Source organism: Leptosomus discolor, chromosome 1 (assembly GCF_034619465.1).
Source record: "Leptosomus discolor isolate bLepDis1 chromosome 1, bLepDis1.hap2, whole genome shotgun sequence".
Taxonomy (NCBI): domain Eukaryota; kingdom Metazoa; phylum Chordata; class Aves; order Leptosomiformes; family Leptosomidae; genus Leptosomus; species Leptosomus discolor.
The window spans coordinates 102,639,092-102,656,704 of NC_141391.1; the positions used below are offsets into that span (position 1 = coordinate 102,639,092).

Below are 17,613 nucleotides of genomic sequence, written 5' to 3' on the forward strand. Positions count from 1 at the left end.
AAAACTACTAAAGGGTTTTAAAAATCAACTGATTTAATGTCTTTCTAGAAGACAGATTTAAGTTAAAATAATTCACAAAACAGCCTATTAGGATAGTCAAATTTGTGCTTATTCAATCCAATTAAGCTTTCTATGTATACCCACGAAAAGACACTCTGAAGAATAATTTTAACCTTACAAGTCAAAAAATCTATATATTCATATAAAATATAATTAGCATCTTTTTTTGATAGTACACTACTGGAAGTTTAAATAAACTCCTTTGAACCTTTTTAAAATTCATTCGTTCTAATTTCCTTATCTTTTTTCACCCACCATCCCCAAGTCCCTACGACAATCTAGCCCAGATTATTTTTTTCCAAAATACAACTAGATACTTTAAATGTACACCTGAATAGTGAATCATAGTGTATGTGGTTTGATTTTTTATTTATTTATGCAACCATACTTTAGCCACGGCCTACAGCTACTTAGTTCCAGCAACTGAACACAAGTGCCAGGAGTAACAGCAACACAACTCTTAGCAGCAAAAGCAGTAGGTCCAGTTAGCATCTCTGTCAACAGAAAGTCTGGCTTTAGAGTGGCCTCCTCCACTTTGACGTGGCTTGTGTATCACCAGCAGTGCATGCACACAAAAAGAGGAGCCCTGTTTTACAGTAGATATTCACGCTACACTTGAAGCCAAACCTCAATACTCTTACAAGAAGTATTTAATCAAAGCTAAACAGACCACTGTTGTCCGTTTCGTTCAACTAGCTATCCATTAAATGACCATTTTAATTCTATTCCACTTGCAGGCTTTTGATCTAGGTATTTTGAGACTACTGGAGTTCCTGTTGAATACAAGCTCCGCAGGCCAGAGGCCATATGCTGATTACGCCTACACAGGATCTAACACAACAAGGCTGTCTATGTGTCTAATACAAAGAGCATTCATTCTAACTCTCACAATCAATAACTAACAAAACCGACGAGAAACTATCATTATGAATTTGTTTTAGACTTTCCATGGAAGTTTCTTTATGAACTTCCTGTTTAGCTTATGTTCTCCTGCTATCAGAGCCACTACAGTTCAGTAATTCAGTAATTCACCTGTATTTCATTGAACTATGCTTAAGTTTATTTAAGCAAGCTGTATTATATAAAACATTATCAGCAACAACTGAATCCATTAATTTACTTCAAGCTGGAGCCTAAGAGCAGCAAATGCCAGCAGGACTTGCTTTGTCAGAGAGCTCGCCAAAGGAAAAGAATTCCATAGATTGTATACATATATTCATACACGTAATAGAAACTTAACTTCCTGGACAGAGCGAGCCCTGAAAGAGGCATGCCTTTTTTGGCTCAGAATATTTGTTCCCAGACAAAAGCTTGGTTAAATTATAGTTAGGATTATAAACCAATCTAGTTTACAGTGAAAGAAACTTAAAGTATACAGAAAGGTAAGAAGCAGAGGAAGCAAAAATCCAAGTTAAGAGAAAATATAAAAATCCTGTAATTAAGAAGTGGAAAAATTAAAACAACACAGCCCACGCCCCACGCATTCTCTAAACCATTACACAAGATACATCAGTGCTACAGATAACTAACATGTATACTGGAAAGTCAGGCAGAAGAAAGCCCTCCTCAAATTTGCAAATACTTTTCCTTCCAGAATAAACCCTCATCCTTCTCCCCCATTTCCACCAAGACAGGTCTGAAGATTCATGCACAGTGTAAAAGTGCATTACACTTCCATAAAAAAACATTTACAAGCTATACATCTATTAAAGTCAGAAGTCATTCTGACATAACGAATTCTGCAGTCCTATTTCGAACCAGGATTTAGGCCTGTGTGCAGTCAGTGGATTCGGGCTTCAGCTGGATTCTTTGCTCATGGCAGTTACAGGTTGGGTGGTATCTTCTGTACAGCTATATGATTACAGGACATGATTGCCCAAGCTTGCACACACAAAGCCATTTGTAAGTGTTAAAACGGTGAAGTGCTAAATTTGCCTATGTTCGAACACAATGATTCTAAGCAATACTTGTTTTGTTGCACACAGTAAACTCCTACCTGTATTGATCAGCTTAACTACAGAGTTGCATTTATGTCATAAATTAGACACACTTTAACATGTAAGCTTGTAAATTATTATTTTCCAAAAAAACGTAACCAACTCGAACCTTTTTAGAACCACAGGACACGACAAACACTTAAGGACAGAGAAGAGTCTAGAAGTCCAAACGCTCATTATCAAAAGTAAGTTCTGGTCCATTGCACTTAAATTACTTTTGACAATGTGAGCTAGCTTGTTAATTTTACCCTAGGTGAATTCAAAAACAAGAAAACCACATGGTAACAAAATCTGTATTTATGAAAATGAATAAATCGCATAGACTTCCTAACAGTCATATAGCACACTTACCCATTCCCTTTTAACCTCCATCAGGAAAGCAATGATTTAAAGCAAGGCAGAATTACAACACATTTCACAAAAGTGTCTTACTTTTATTAAGTTTTCTACGAGTAGCCCATTTAAGCAATTACTACAGAGCAGGAGATAAATCCCACAAGAATCAGTCATCAGGTTTAATTACTGTCAAAAGTTATATAAAGAAAATTGAGAGTAGTTACCCTACTTTTGTAGAGTGAGTTAAAATAAAGTCCAAAAGTAACATATAGAAAGACTCAGATTACCTCAAAGTCTCTATTTAAAACACATGAAGTGCTCCTTAAAACCACACATTTTTGGCAAAAATGTTATTTTCCTGCACACCTGTCTAATAGTGATCACTCTTCCTCAAGGAGAAAAAACAGTTTATTTATATGCCAATCTATTTCCTGAGAAAGCAAGACAACACGGTATTTTTCAATATATACCTGTATCCTCTCTCATTTAACAGATGACTGACCAATATACTATTTCTTGATGTGGAACAACAGCACATTGCATTGTTATTCAGAATGGCATTGGGCCTCTTCCCGAGTCATTCAGTAGTGCTACTAACCCAGAATTTGCCTTTTATTTTCCAAAAGTAGATTCTAATGTTACAAACACTTGAGTGTGACAGAGCTGAATTGATTAAAAAAAAAAAAAAACAAACCCACAAACCCAAAAGGCTGAGAGATGAAGGCTCATCTCCTCAGAACACGTCGGGGTTTTTTTAAAATAGTTATCATTACAATTTATGAGAGTTTACAAAGTGTATTTTTTCCAAAATCCATTATTACTAAACTGTGCCAAAACATAAGAGCTCTTAAAAATCTATTCTGTTGGGTAGAACACTATAACGAATAAACTTTCCTACCATGATCAAGGTATCATTTAATAGTTACACTAGGAATTTTCATCATGAACAGACATATGCATGCTAAGATCATACTAGTAATTTATTAATATTAGTATACACATTTAATAACTGCAGTCATCAACAACAGAACTATAATTTTAGAGATAGAGACAAAAGCAGAGTATTGCTTTAGAGTTTAACACAACAGTTATAGCCTGACCATGTCCCTGTATCTCATCATCTACTTAAAAAAAGAAAAGAAATTACTCTGTATCAACACACCTGCCAAATTTTTAGGTTATGAAGTTTTCATTTCCAGAAATGATATTTTATCTACTGAATATCCTCTTTAAAATAAATGTAAAAGTATCTCACAAAGGAGTTAAGTAGATTAAAATAGGAAATTTATCATACAAACAATTCCAAGTTATAATTCTATACTAGATCATTATGTCAAAAACTGTCACCAAAGAGTTGTACAAAAATTTTCCAGTGTTACTAAAGTATCACCACCAGACAAAGACTATGTTAATGTTTACACGATCATTACAGAAGCGTAGTCATCTTGTAGTTTAGTTTAATTTTAGTCTCATAGAGTATTACACTGGACACCACATTCTCTTAACAAAGGTCACTTTCCAAATTAAAAAATTTATGCTGCTCCTGTACTATTCATATAAAAAGGTAAATTTCTTAATAGAAAGATTCTTTATTTATCAAAGCCAGTTTTTGATTCCACACGTAACAGCCACTCTCCCAATAGAAAATACCAGTAACTTTATTCGCTAGGTACCTTGGAGAACAAGAAACCTCTCACTGAGATAACTTCTGTATAGGAACCTATTTAAACACAGTGACAGACACACACAGCTCAGCACACTAAAACTGATACGATCTACTCACAGGTAATGTTTAAACCTTACACTTACAACGAACTCTGAGAAGCTATCCATTATTATAATAGGGTTACTATGTCATATCACATCATTTCAGTATTCACCGAAATATTTTTCTCAAGTCTGTAAAAAATCTTGCCATATATAATTTCAATCACACAAGTGCAAAAGCTCAAGTTATTTTTTCAAGAAATATCACAATCCCTTCTTACCATGACTATGTCGCCAGGCTGAATAGTGATTTCATCGTGGCTTCTTGATTCAAAAGGATACAGTGCTCTATAATACACTATTTTTACATCCTCCTGAGCAGAAATGGTTAGAGGAGCTTTCTCTGAGCAAAGGAAAAAAAAAATTCAAAACAAATAATTTTTAAATATTTGAAAAAATGAGGTACAAGTGGAGAAAAAAATTAACAAACCTTACATTGTCTGTAAGAAGTATATTATTCCCCTTTTACGCAAGGGGAAATATGAAAATTAATTATTTAAAATATAATTTTCTTACTATTTTCGCTTCTAAACATCAGGTAAAATATTACTGTATTTTAACTTTTATGATATATACCACTATTTTCATAGAAAGAATCATATACTCATGATGCAACATATATAACATCTCAAATGCTTCAATGACTTTGTAAGTTAAATCTGATGAGCCATAAGTTCAATTCAAACAGGGATGGTCTTGCATGTATCAATGGTATCCCAGACACCTTTAGAACCTGCTTGTGCAGCAGCTTCATTTGCAGCCTGACTATACTTCCAAGAAAGATGTTTCAAAATGTCCTAATACATACTGATTGGCTGAAAAGAGGTCACTTTACAGATGTCACTTTTTAACATGCTAAAGATTCATTATTAGAAAAAGAAGAATACAGAAAAACCCCAAAGATATAAGCTAAACTGCTCTTGTATAACACACTTCCTATTTTGCCTATTCGGTCATAAAAGTGCCCTCTGCTACTTTGCACAAATAAAACCTAGCAACAGGACATATTAGATTAAGTCAATTCTAGATTTGGGGTAAAAAATAGAAGGTAATTTCCCCTTTAGGCAATCTTTTGATCAATTATTTAAACAAATATTACATTCCCAATCAGTTCTCTTGCGTATGTATCAAAGCCACTTAAGGGGGAACCATGACTCCCAAATACGGGCAAAAATCAGGTTACAATGCAGAGAAAAAGCTCTCAGCTGGAAGTGATTGTGTGTGTAGCAGAAAAAAAAAGGGGGATTAAATCTTAGACTTCAGATCATTTGTTGCATAAACAACAAGCATGGGGAAGGTGAAAGAGAAAAAAAGGATGACTATATGACATACCGGTATTACTCTAAAAAATTCCAAAGCACATATTCCTCACCAAAACAAGAATTGTAAAGAAAAAGTACAGAAATAATTTTTGACATCTTGCATCAAGACCTTACAACAACTTAAAGCTAAGATTATCTCTTCAGTAGGCACGGTGAGTCTCATCTACTGTGCTTTACACTCTGCTAAACACCATACTTTTAGGAAGAATAGCGAAGCCTAAAACAACAACTTTCTGGAGCTTAGAGCTCAACCTACATATGATTTACTCTAATAAGACTAGCAATCTCAAAACACAATATTCTTCTGTATCAAATGGGAAGACGAAACAGAAAAGAATTTTTCAAGAGGCATGTGCAACGTTTCCTGATTTTTCACCCTACCTGCATTTGACCAAGGAGCCTGGACAGCTGGCTTGATTGACTCTTGATGTGGTTGGAAAAGCTTACTCAGTTTCTCTTGCATTTCCTGTTTCCCCTTATCCTCACTTTCCTTCTTCTTGGTTATTTCTTCCCTTTTTTGCTTTTCATCTTCCTGAACTTTTTTTTGCCACTGAAGTTCTTCTTCTGGTTGCACTCGATCAAGCCGCTGTTTATCCCGTTCCTGGATCCGCCTGTTGGATCATTAAGGTGCTTTTTTAAGACAGTTAAACAAAAGACTACATAAGTTAGTTGTCCTTGTGTGTGATCTATAGCATAAAGTGGACTCTTTATGGATTTTGCACACCCTATAAGAGCTGTTAATTTTATTTTGTTGAGTTATCAACTACTCTACAGCATCTTCTTACACAATGACTTTGAGAGGGCAAAGAAGAAATATTCAGAAAGGTTTGCTATGGCTGTGTATGTATTCATAAAGAAAGAGCTGAGACTCTCAGACAAGTGACAGGACACTATTTCATGTAACCTACTACTAGGTGCAGGCCTCCATTTCATTGAGTTGCTTTGTCTTTGCATTTAAAAAACCCACCTTTAATATAACATTCTATGTTATCACATATCAATTCTGTGCCCTTACGACTCCACAGAACTCTAAAAGAGGTATAGAGCAACCTGAGCGTACAGAAATGATAAACTAGTTATGTTTACAGTTTTTATTTCTGTTTCTAATAGAGCATTAAGTCTTCCCATACTTACAAACCAAGTTTGCTCTAACTAGTAACTGCTGGAGCAAGAAGAGCAGACAAAAACATATCTTGAGGAGTGTTAGGAATGTGAGATTTATTTTTTCCTTCCATAGAAGCTGTAGAATGTTCTTCTCTGATTGTTATGGAAGGTAATATCATGAGTTGAGGACAAGGAAGAGAATAAGAAGAGACAGAGAAGCTAAAGAAACACAAACCTAGGTGTGAGCACCACAGCTTGGGGTTAGGAACAGAAAACCTGACATTCTGCTCTTTTCCTTACGTCAAGACTCCGGATGTATTAATTATTGTGGAATATAACCTCTAATCTGGGATTTACCTATACTTGCTTTTACTCTTTTAATTTCCTTTTTTCTCTCACCAACCGCATTATACCACTCAGGCAGTTCTTATCCCAAGCACCAAGAGTAAACTCTATTCATGCTACTCAAGTGTTGGGTTTTTTTTTTTCCCTCTCAACTGTATATTACTGACATAATCATGCAAGGCTGCATGGAACTAGCCTTAAGATAATTAAGAGTAATTAGCCATGAGAAGTCTTCAACAAGACCTCTACCATCCCCAAATATGTACGTCTGTATCTTTGTTTGCTCAATTAAGTTATGTGCACAATTCAGTGCATAATTACCAACAAAAAAATCATTAAGATGGTTCTCAGTATAAAGTGATTATGGTTATCCGTTAAGACAAAGGTTAAAGCGCACATAATTATGATCTTAAGATTATTCTTTCTTTCTTTGCTTTCACTAGAGCTATTAATAGGCAACATACTTTCATAATCATTATTGGGCAGTATCCAGGTTATGAGTATTAATTATTCACCTTATTAATTTTGCTGTCTGTTGGAAATCATTAAGACTGTCAGAATGCTCACTATCAGGTATACCAATTACGGTGATTTAGAAGCTTCAATATGTGGGCAGCATGAAATTTTGCATTACCAATAATGTCTGAACGTTCAACTAGCATGAAAGGTCATACATGAAGTTTTCCATGGTAGCAGTTTTTCCTATTTCAAATCTGTTTTTAAAATTTCCGTTTTTCTGGAAGGAAAATTATTATTTAATTTTCTGAAATTAAAATATTATTTAATATTCTGAAACAGAATATTTTTAGTGTTCCTATACTTCCACAGTACCTCAGCAGCCTTCTTGTTTTCAAGGAAAGTTCCAACATAATTACCATATTTAGCATAGTTATTTCTTCATGATAGAAAGCTGTTTTCTTAGAAAGTCGATCTTTAAGATTTTTAAAGGCATAAGTTTTACATAAATTATTTACGCATTATCTAAAAGTAATTGCTTTCTACGTATGAGATTTCTGTTTGAAGACATGATTTTCACTGAGAATTTGTTTTGGTTTTGCCTGAAATGTAAAAATTAACTTGACTCAGCAAGCAGTAACACAGCCTGTCAATTCACTTTAGGTCACAGTCCACGTAATGCTATAACCAATAATTTAAGGCCTCTTGTTCCCAGGCCTTTGTTTTTGCTTGCATCTCTTGAATAACATCTGTCTACTTTGAGTGCAAAAACACCACAACTGCTAAAAACTAAATCAAACAGCTACTGACAAACGTCAGAATAGAACTGATTTCTAGCCTATATGCAATTCATTTTACATAAATATATTCTAAATATATGCAGGAAACAAATTTCCAAGTGTGTAGCTGAAAAACATTAGCTCTGTATTTTACGTAGTTATAAAAGATAGAGCTAGTTAGTTACACTGTTCAAGAATCTCTGCCAAAGTACGCTACACATTTAAGTAACGCTGCTGAAATCTGTATGTATCACTGACAGTAGAGTCAGACAGATGTAGAAGCTCGTCTCCACAGCACACTTCCCATTCAATGATAAATCAAGAGATTTCCCAAGTTTTAAAAGGGATCATTTGCACTGAAATGAAACCTGGTCTAGGCCTTGGGTATTCTTGACATTTAGTGATACATTATTTGGGACCAGCTTATGCTCCTGGGAATGCAAAGTTTATTTTACTTGTTTGCAAAATGTTTTGCACTTTAACACCTCTATGGAAAGGGCTTAAGGTAGTGCAGTTTGTTACCTTTGAGCTTCTTTTTGTTTTTCTAGTTCTACTGTCTTCCTTTCTTGTTCCTTCTGTTTCAGCCTCTCAGCTTCCAAGTTCTTTTGCTTCTGTAGTTGCTGTTTGTTATGTATTTCTCTCAGGTCCTAGAGAAAGAAGTAAAATATGTTTAAAATGTTTAAACACATACTATGTGAACCGTAAATAACGGCCCCATATATCTCATTGTGAAGTTACAAAACTCGCAAATGGTTGGGTATCTCTGTTCAAACTCACAGTATTGCCAAATGCATTGGCAGACAATTAAGGTAGATTTCAAAGGTCTATAAACCACTTACTGTTTTCCTATTTTTATCCACATAACCTGAGATATTAAAGGGTTAAGAAACAAGAAAGCCTTTTTTAAATGGGACTCTAAAAAGTTGGCAAAAGTTTGACAAAGCTTAACCTGAAAAGTCACTTATGTTTTATTAGGAGTTGTTTGCTGGTTTGTGAATTCATTTATTAAATTCCATATAAAACTCTGCCTTTTGAGCTGCTCATAATAGTAACTGTTTCAGTTAATTGGTTTTATTTTGAAATTAATGGTGATTTACTAAAAAAATCTCCTGTATTGTTTTATACTCAGGAGATTGAATTCCTTAAGCAATGTCTTTGGAACAAATGGTGGCAGAGAGAGTACTCATCCATGTACAAGTCAGTTTTTCTCTAATTAACTGGAAAGACATTGCCTGAAACATTTAGAATACAAATAATAACAAAACCATAATCTTTTCCTCAAGATTTATTTTCTGCATCAACATCTATTAACATAAATACAAGTTTTATCCAAAATCTCTTTGCATAACCTAGAATTTTGTGGCTGAACTCCTCAGTATTACAGGGAAAAAAAAGAATTTTACCTATGATAACTGAAGTTTTTCATTGAAAAGACTTCACTTCAAAAAATTCATATGTTTTAATGAAAATACGCAGACAAAATATGCAGAAAAAGTTTGTAGCAGGAAATTGTTTCTAAATCTGTATTTTAGTAATGTCTACTTTATTGAAATATGTTATGATTTATATCATGCAGGTTTGTTTAGTTCTTGTAGCCTTACAAGCTTTACCTTAATTTATTCAGGGATTGGAACAGTTAAATCTTGAAAGTATTTGGACAGTTTTTCAGAAATTCAGTCTACAAATTAGCCAGATTAAGAGTTCATGCAACTATTCTCATGCACTGAATGAAATGTAGAAAATCACATAAGAGCAGGAAAAAAAAAAAAAAAGATAACTAAATATCAAGTGATTCAAAGGGCCAAAACGAAAAGTTTCGGTAAGTTAATTTCACAACATTATTAGTAACTTCTTAGATATACCTTCATAAAAGTTGAAAGTTAATACTTGTTTACAGACTGTACTTGCACTGCGTCTAAAAATTTTAGTTAGTGAAAGTAATACATGCATTAGGGCTGAACGACTGCACACTGTGCAACATCAAATTTTAAGATGTCAAAATAACTACATTACAAAGAGGAGTAGCACATGACCTCTGCCAGATATTAAAACCACTTCTGATATATGGTTGAGCTATATGTTCTAGCTCTCAGTCTCAATTCATTAATGATGCTCAATTTTAAATTCAAAGAAAACTGAATTCAACATCATTAAAAAGATAATCAGTTCTTACGCAAGTTTTAGTTAAAACTCTGCTAAGGCCATGAAACTCACTGAAATACAGAGACAATTTGGGCAATATCATATTTTATAACCACCATTATTTTCCGTAGTCACACAAAAGCTTACTAGATAGTTAGGATCTAGAATGGATATTACAGAATGTAAAATAAACTACTCTTGCAAAATCACCAGAATCATTCAGGCAGGATAGTGCCTTTGGGAAAATTTTTAAACCCTGAATGCCTACAGTTATAAATATTCATGCATAGCCTTATTTTGAACTACAGAAAAGGGCTAATAAAAAGAAAATACATTAGCAATATTGAACATAATGGCTTTAGTAGTTAGCCCATGAAGAACAATGAGAAAATAAAGGGATTGGGAGATTGCAGTGAACACACAGTTGGTCAACTGCACGTGGAGCTAGAGGTGGCCTCTGAGTGAACGATAAATTTCTGAAGTGCTAACTAGGGTGAACAGTCATTTCCAATAACTGCATGTTACTCATTCACCTTCTTTAACGAATATTACACTTGTAATATATTGAGGTAGAAAGGATTTGACCTTTGTTTCAAATTAACTTCTCTCTAGGGGATGACAGACCCATCTTCTCTACATGATCACCTGAACCCTTATTTGTATCAAAGAACATGTACAAGTGCAAAGGACAAATATACAACCATAAGGACACTAGCAGTGGAGTGATTTCCAAGCATTCATCTGAGAGGACATAGATTAGAAAGTGGCAGAGTTGAAAGCAGTTTTCCACCTGGCCAACAGTATTACGAATTTTTGTAGATTGCAGAAATCCATAAAACGAAGTATCTACAAATCTCCTGAAGCTCAAAATACTACTTCTCTGAAGTATCAATTTCTTGACTGATATTCATGATTTTTAACAAGCTGTTTCTCTTTTCTAGGTAAAGAGACTGCTATTCAAAGCAAGGTTTCTGACTCCTACCTTTAGTTCAGCTTTAGCACAGGCTTCTGTTTAGAAATACTTTGTTGTTCTACTTGCTCTAGCTTTCCTTCACATTCACATCCCCTCCTGTCACTTAACTTTGTATGCCAAGAAGCTCAAGATTCTGAGTCTCGGCCGATGAGAACTCCTCTTCCTATTTGTCTTCATTTAGTCAGTTGTTCTATCACCCAATGGCCCCCCTGCAACTCGAGGAGGGGAATTGGGAAAAGGAAGGGAGACCCGTGGGTTGAAATGGAAACAGACTTAATAAATAATAACGGAAAAATAATATTAATATAAAGTACACAAATTTATACTCAGCCCATACAGTGGTCGTGAGCTGCATGCTCCCAGCAGTGGATGCCAGATGTCAAGCACGGTGAGCAACACAGCTCCAACCAAAGCACAACGATCACCACAAACGGCAGAGCAGGCCTCGGGAGCAGAAGGATGTGCCAGACCCTCTAGGGATGGCAACCATTGAGGAAGAGGGCCTGTCCCCAGCAAACTTTCCAATTTACAGTGAGCATGATGTTTAGGGCATGGAATACTTCTGTGGCCAGCTTGGGTCAGCTGCCCTGGCTTTCGCTCCTCCTAGCTTTAGCACCTGGCTAATTTGAAACAGCTACAGACCTTGATCACTACGGAGACCCACGTACCAGACTGGCCAGAATAAAAGAAAGTGTCTTATCAGCTTTGTTCTCACCAGATCAGGTGCTGCAGTCTTCTCAAAAATGCAGCTTTCCTGGATAGAAAATTGATTCCATGATTCTATCTCAGCGAAACCAGGACACCATTGAACAGAGAGATCTGCGACAATCACGCATTTCTGATACGGCAACACTGAAGATAGCCTGTTGCCACTTGAAAAATTTTAACCTATTTAGACAACAGTGCTTTCCAGGTTTGTTTTTTCTTCCCCTCTGTATCTTTATCCCAAACTCTGGTGTTTGGGCACTTAAATAATCACTAGGCAAAGAAAGATGAACTAAAATTCTTTAAGAGTATGAAGGCTGTCATAGTTAAACAAAAAACTGCAATAAATCTCAAAAGCTTTAAGTAAGAGAAGCCAGATGTATCTGAGCTTAGTTTACTTTTTAACAATTTTTTTCTGTAAACTAGAAAGAATGATTTGGTTCATCTATATCCACAGAATCAGGGGGCATCTACATCTAATTCAGAATATTGGTATTTTCTCCCTTTCAGAAAAACTTCCTGAATTCACAAATACCCAAAACCAAGTTACAGCTTACAAGACATCTGTGCACCAAACATTATTTACTTCCACTAGATGTCCAACTACAAGGCTAGCCCAATTTTTATATTTTAATCATAGTTTAGACATGTAAGTTTATCTCTCCACTACATGTATGACACATGCCACTTTTACCGACAAAGAGAAAACTGAGGAAGTTGTAGCTATGAGCCATGCCTCCATGGCTGTCTGAAGCAAGTAGTTTCTCATGCTGAGTACATATGGTAGGATCATTAACTGCCGCATCACAGTAGTTAAGTGCTGCTGCCAACTCTGGTCCAAACAATTAAATTATTTTGTTTGCTTGTTTTGTCATTTTATCTATATGCTCAGCTAAGTTAGGATCCCAAGGGACATTTGAGTAATTACTGAAGTTTTCCACAGACATTTTAACACATCATTCACTCCCAGCTAAGCCAACACACTAGTTGAGTATTTTGTGAAGAGATTTTTCTGTGATCTACCTCTAACAGTGCAGAAAATCTAACCTAGCTTATACTCCTAGCACTGGATGGAATATTTTTGGAGATAAAAAATGCAACATATCCTTCTTTGCATTAGCTAGGAGGAAATAAAGATTTGATTGGTACCTCATGCAACAGATAGATGTTCTGTTGCTTTGCCAAGTACCAGTGGGAGGATGGGGGAGAAAGAATCAGCATCTCCCACAGTGCTACAGGACACCAGTTGAAAAAAAACTGTAGTAACACTTCAACAATCAACAAAATGAAACATGTGCCAGCTGAATATTCAGCACAGTCCTACACTCATCTTTTACAGACACAAGCAACTTAAAAGCTGCACATTTACAAATCATATATCATAACACTGCATAAAAATGCTTTGCTTGTTTCCGGTACCCAGGACAAAGCACCTCTTACCTTAAAAGCAGAAAGAGATTGTTACCTTTCCACTTAATTCACAAACAGACTAACAAGTATAATTTTGAGATGTTACAATAGCCACATTTAGGCACCCACATAATATGAACTAAAATATGAGTTTCATACAGCAGAGTAATATTCACTATATACAGACAAGTCATATTGCTATGAAAACCTTAACATTAGAAATGTAGTTGTTTAAGCCCAAATTTTGCCTTTTGACAGAAAGACAATAGAACTTAGGATACTTCAGGGATTGCACTACAACGTTTTCATCAAATCTTCTCTGCTTGTGACAAACCAAAGCATTTGATCCCAGAGGAAAGAACCCTACAGTTCTGTGCTCACTGAGGCTTTCCCACAGCAATACTCTTTTACCCCATTCCCCAGCTCCCAAAGCGCCTTTGTCCTTGACAGAGACAGCTCCTCCGTTCACCCCATATTATAGCTACAGAGGATTTGATAACGGGACTGTATTGCCATCTCTCTCATACCTGGAATCACAAATTACAGTGCTATGTAGGAATACTTAAGATAAAAGTGTTTTCTTTTTAAAAATTCTGAACATCATGACCAAAATAGGCAATTTACATAGAATCTTGAAGTTTCAGATAAGCAGAAGACAAAAGTAACTAACTAGTACGTTGCCCAAGTTGCAATTCAAGGCACGCTCCTCAGCTCGGCAGTAAGGATTAGATAAAGAATCCAATTATAAACTCTTCTCTTCGGTTACGTTTTAGTGCTAGCACCTCTTATTAAATACTAACTTAGTTAAACACTGCACACTCATCTGTTTATGGTAAAGTGAAGCACATAACTGGAGGAGGTTCATCACTCAGATTGAGAGTTGTGTACTGCCTGAGTATGGCATGGAGACCTTTAGAAAGGAGTCTAAGTAGTTGACGCAGCCCAGGAGAACTGCCAGGCACTGCAGCATTGCATCTTCCATTGCCACTGACTGGAAGAAAGAAATGCTCAAATGTAAACAGGCATTCATATGCAAGACTTGTCCAGTGCACACTGACTAGACAGGGACTGACAACAACTGGAACATGACACAAAATGTAAAAACATTTTTAAGAACTTGATTCTGCTTGTTCACCACTTTTTCCATGCACTGAGATTAGCTTCTCAGCAAGACTAATGTAGTTCAGAAACACTAATTTATTGGTTGTCTTCTCCTGTGCAGTAACAGAGGTAAGCTCTAAATAGTTGATTCTTTTATGCCATATGAAATGATTATTTCGTCTTTGGAGACAACCACCATATTAAGAATTATTATTGCTTTATTTGACAGTGTGTAATGACTGACCTTTGTAACATTTAAACTTAAATGCAAATTCACACTGAAAGTAGAAAGAATTTGTAAATTATAGCAGGACTATACATATACAAACAGGAAACCTAATATACAGCCTGCTATTCTGCAGAATTATTTTATAAAGCAAAGAAAATAAACAAGTGCCTAGTTACAATTTCCTAATATCTCTATCAATTTTAATTATTAGATTTCTAGAATAAAATTTTTAAAGAGTAATGGAGGTTAGACTCCTTCAACCATAATTCAGAGGACAAAAAATTATGGGGACAAATCAACGGCCCAACTTTCAACCTTGTTACAAAGTCAGTCACTTGCTCTATAGCCAAATACAGCACAATCCACAAGACTATCACCTTCTCTAACAAAATGCCTCTAAACTGATTTAAAAGGATATCTGACCAGCTGCAGGCTAAGGTACTTATTTCTCTGCCAAACAGTTTCCTGAAACCATGTGGTTCTAAGTAAAGATATTCAGTAAAGATACTTGAAACTGCCTGTTTTGAAATATTAATACATTTCATACTCCAGAAAGTTTTTTGAAAAGGAACCAAATTCTATGAAGATTTCTAACTCTTGAGATGTTGACTTGAAATACAATTGAAGTACTTGAGCTCCAAAGGACTAATCAGAAGAAATTTAAATCAGTTGTTTTGGACAGATGACAAAAGATCCAGTGGAAAAAAATGTTTAATTTCTCTCCCTAGTCACTCATATATGCTATTAAGACACGAAGCTAAGATGAGGTATTTTAACACTTGTTTTAAGAATTCACTTACTGCAGAACATAAAACCTATAATATGGAGGCAAATGCAGTGCAATCCAACTATTATGGTGTTAACAAGTTGACCCATAACCTAAAATATAGTGGAATATCAGGTAAACCTTATAGTCTAATCAATGAAAAGGCACGCTAGATACTATTTAAATTGCTTATTTTATCTTGTACTTTTGTGACATATTTCTGTACTTCCTATCAGTAGATCAAGTGTAGCCTATTTCAAAAAAATTAATCAGAAATGGAGTTTTGCAAAATTTAAGGATATATTCACATAGGACATGATGCAACCAATATTCATAGCCAATAAGGAATAAATCTCAACAATGATGACAAAGTTATAATTCAATGTTGCTGTCAATTTCACTGTCTCTTAAGCATTTCATCAAAACTAGTTTGGCAAACACCTTGTTCTCAGAGAGCAGCAGTGTACATATTTACAATTTTGGTTCTGTTTCCTATTAAATTAAGCATTTTGACTAAGTAAAGACATGTATTACTCCCTCTCCCTGTAGGAAATAAGTACAAAGTGCTGTAAGATGGTATATACCTAAAGAGAATTTAGGCACGCTTTTTTTTCCTGGGAGTTCACAAACAGTAGGACATCATCCTGTGTCTTGTCCAGAGGTTACTTGTATTATAGAAGACAAGGCAAGCACCAGTGCCTCTCCATCACTCGTCAGAGAGCAAAAGCTGCACAAGACAGTGTCAATTATGGTGCTGCCGTCCTAACAGCCATCCCATCAAATGTGCATCTCTCAGTTAGAACACTGAAGCACAAAGTAAGAGCGGATCATCATAAAAAAAGTCTATCAGTTTTAAACCTGCAAGATAATTTAGAAAGTCTTGATTAAAAATGGAGTTTTAAATTTATTTATTTAATAAAAGTACATTTTAAAAATAAACTTTTCTGTATTTCCCATCTTTACATATCTTCCCTTAGATATGTAAGATAAGATAAGAAGGCTTTATTATACTAAGAGCTCAGATGTGGTGGAATTTTTGATACATTATTTGAAAAGGTTTTACATTTAAATGTGAGTGTTGATAGTTGACCGATAATTATAGTAATTGCAAGGTACTGTAGCACCAAACGAGCCTGCTGTATTTATGCATCCTGTTACTAATAAGTAAACAAAAAGTTCTTCTGTTAATTGGGGAAGCTATTAATTTGGCTATTATTTATAAGCCATTTTCTACTTATTTTAAATGTAACGGTCATCTTTCCAGTGGCAGTTCCTACAAGTTGTCACAAATTTTTGATGGTTTAGGTAAGAGCATCTGAGAACTACGCAAGTTCCTAGACTACTTTGTTTTGAGCAATATTATTACCTGAGAAATAGGTGTGTGCTGCCTTGGTTTAAGAACAGAAACTTCCACTCCACACAAACCCTAATAAAGCTGCGTCTCAGGAAAGCTTTCAGTAGCTTTGTGCATAAAGTTTCATATGCAAGGCATTGTGAGAGCTCTCCCCACAAGACCCATTAAGTCACTGCTGCACACACTAAGCAGTTTCCCTGGCACTGGGAGTACTACAGCCATTCCATGCTGAGTCTACAAAAAGGTATATATGCCTTTGTAGACATTTAAATCATCCAGGCAGTCCAAAATATATCTCACACATCTAGTAAAACTACAAAGGGAGACGATATAACTTACTCTGAACTAAGCTCCCACCTCTCAGCTTCAAAAGTACAACTGCCCCTCAAACTCATTTCTTCCAAGAAAGCAAAGAAAGCTGCAGCAAGGCACAAATACGAACCTACAACATCAAAAAGTGGTCTTCCTATTAAGCAGTACTTCTACACATTATGAAATTAAGTACACAATATCCTCAAGCCAGAGGAAGCTTGCTGAAGTCTTCCCAAAGAATTGCCTACATAATTAATTTTCAGTTTTTAAAAGTGATAACTCTAAATACTAAGATTTGAACACAGAAATCAATTCTCCCATTAAGCTGCAAAACAGTTTACAATTAGTCAAGGTATTCTTGCATAGATGGCAGACATTCTGATAAATCCATGTCTTTGTTTAATGTGCATATTCATTTTTTAATTATCATTACCTTGTTAATTGTTGAGCCCTTC

The 17,613-nt window shown here is 35.3% G+C and overlaps 1 protein-coding gene across 5 annotated transcripts in view; it reads right to left on the minus strand.

Annotated features, from left to right (window-relative positions):
* The window catches only part of ITSN1 (intersectin 1), a 101,649-nt gene that overhangs the window by 48,847 nt on the left and 35,189 nt on the right, over window positions 1-17,613 (minus strand). For 3 of the 5 annotated variants that reach the window (XM_086461076.1, XM_086461065.1, XM_086461049.1), the window contains exons 16-18: window positions 8,689-8,813; window positions 5,864-6,093; window positions 4,382-4,503 (exon numbers count right to left, since the gene is read on the minus strand). In XM_086461076.1, the coding sequence (XP_086317202.1) occupies window positions 4,382-4,503; window positions 5,864-6,093; window positions 8,689-8,813 (477 nt within the window). Of the gene's footprint in view, window positions 1-2,408; window positions 2,424-4,381; window positions 4,504-5,863; window positions 6,094-8,688; window positions 8,814-17,613 lie in introns of all 5 variants that reach the window. The other 2 variants (XM_009947723.2, XM_086461055.1) reach the window with 1 other exon arrangement.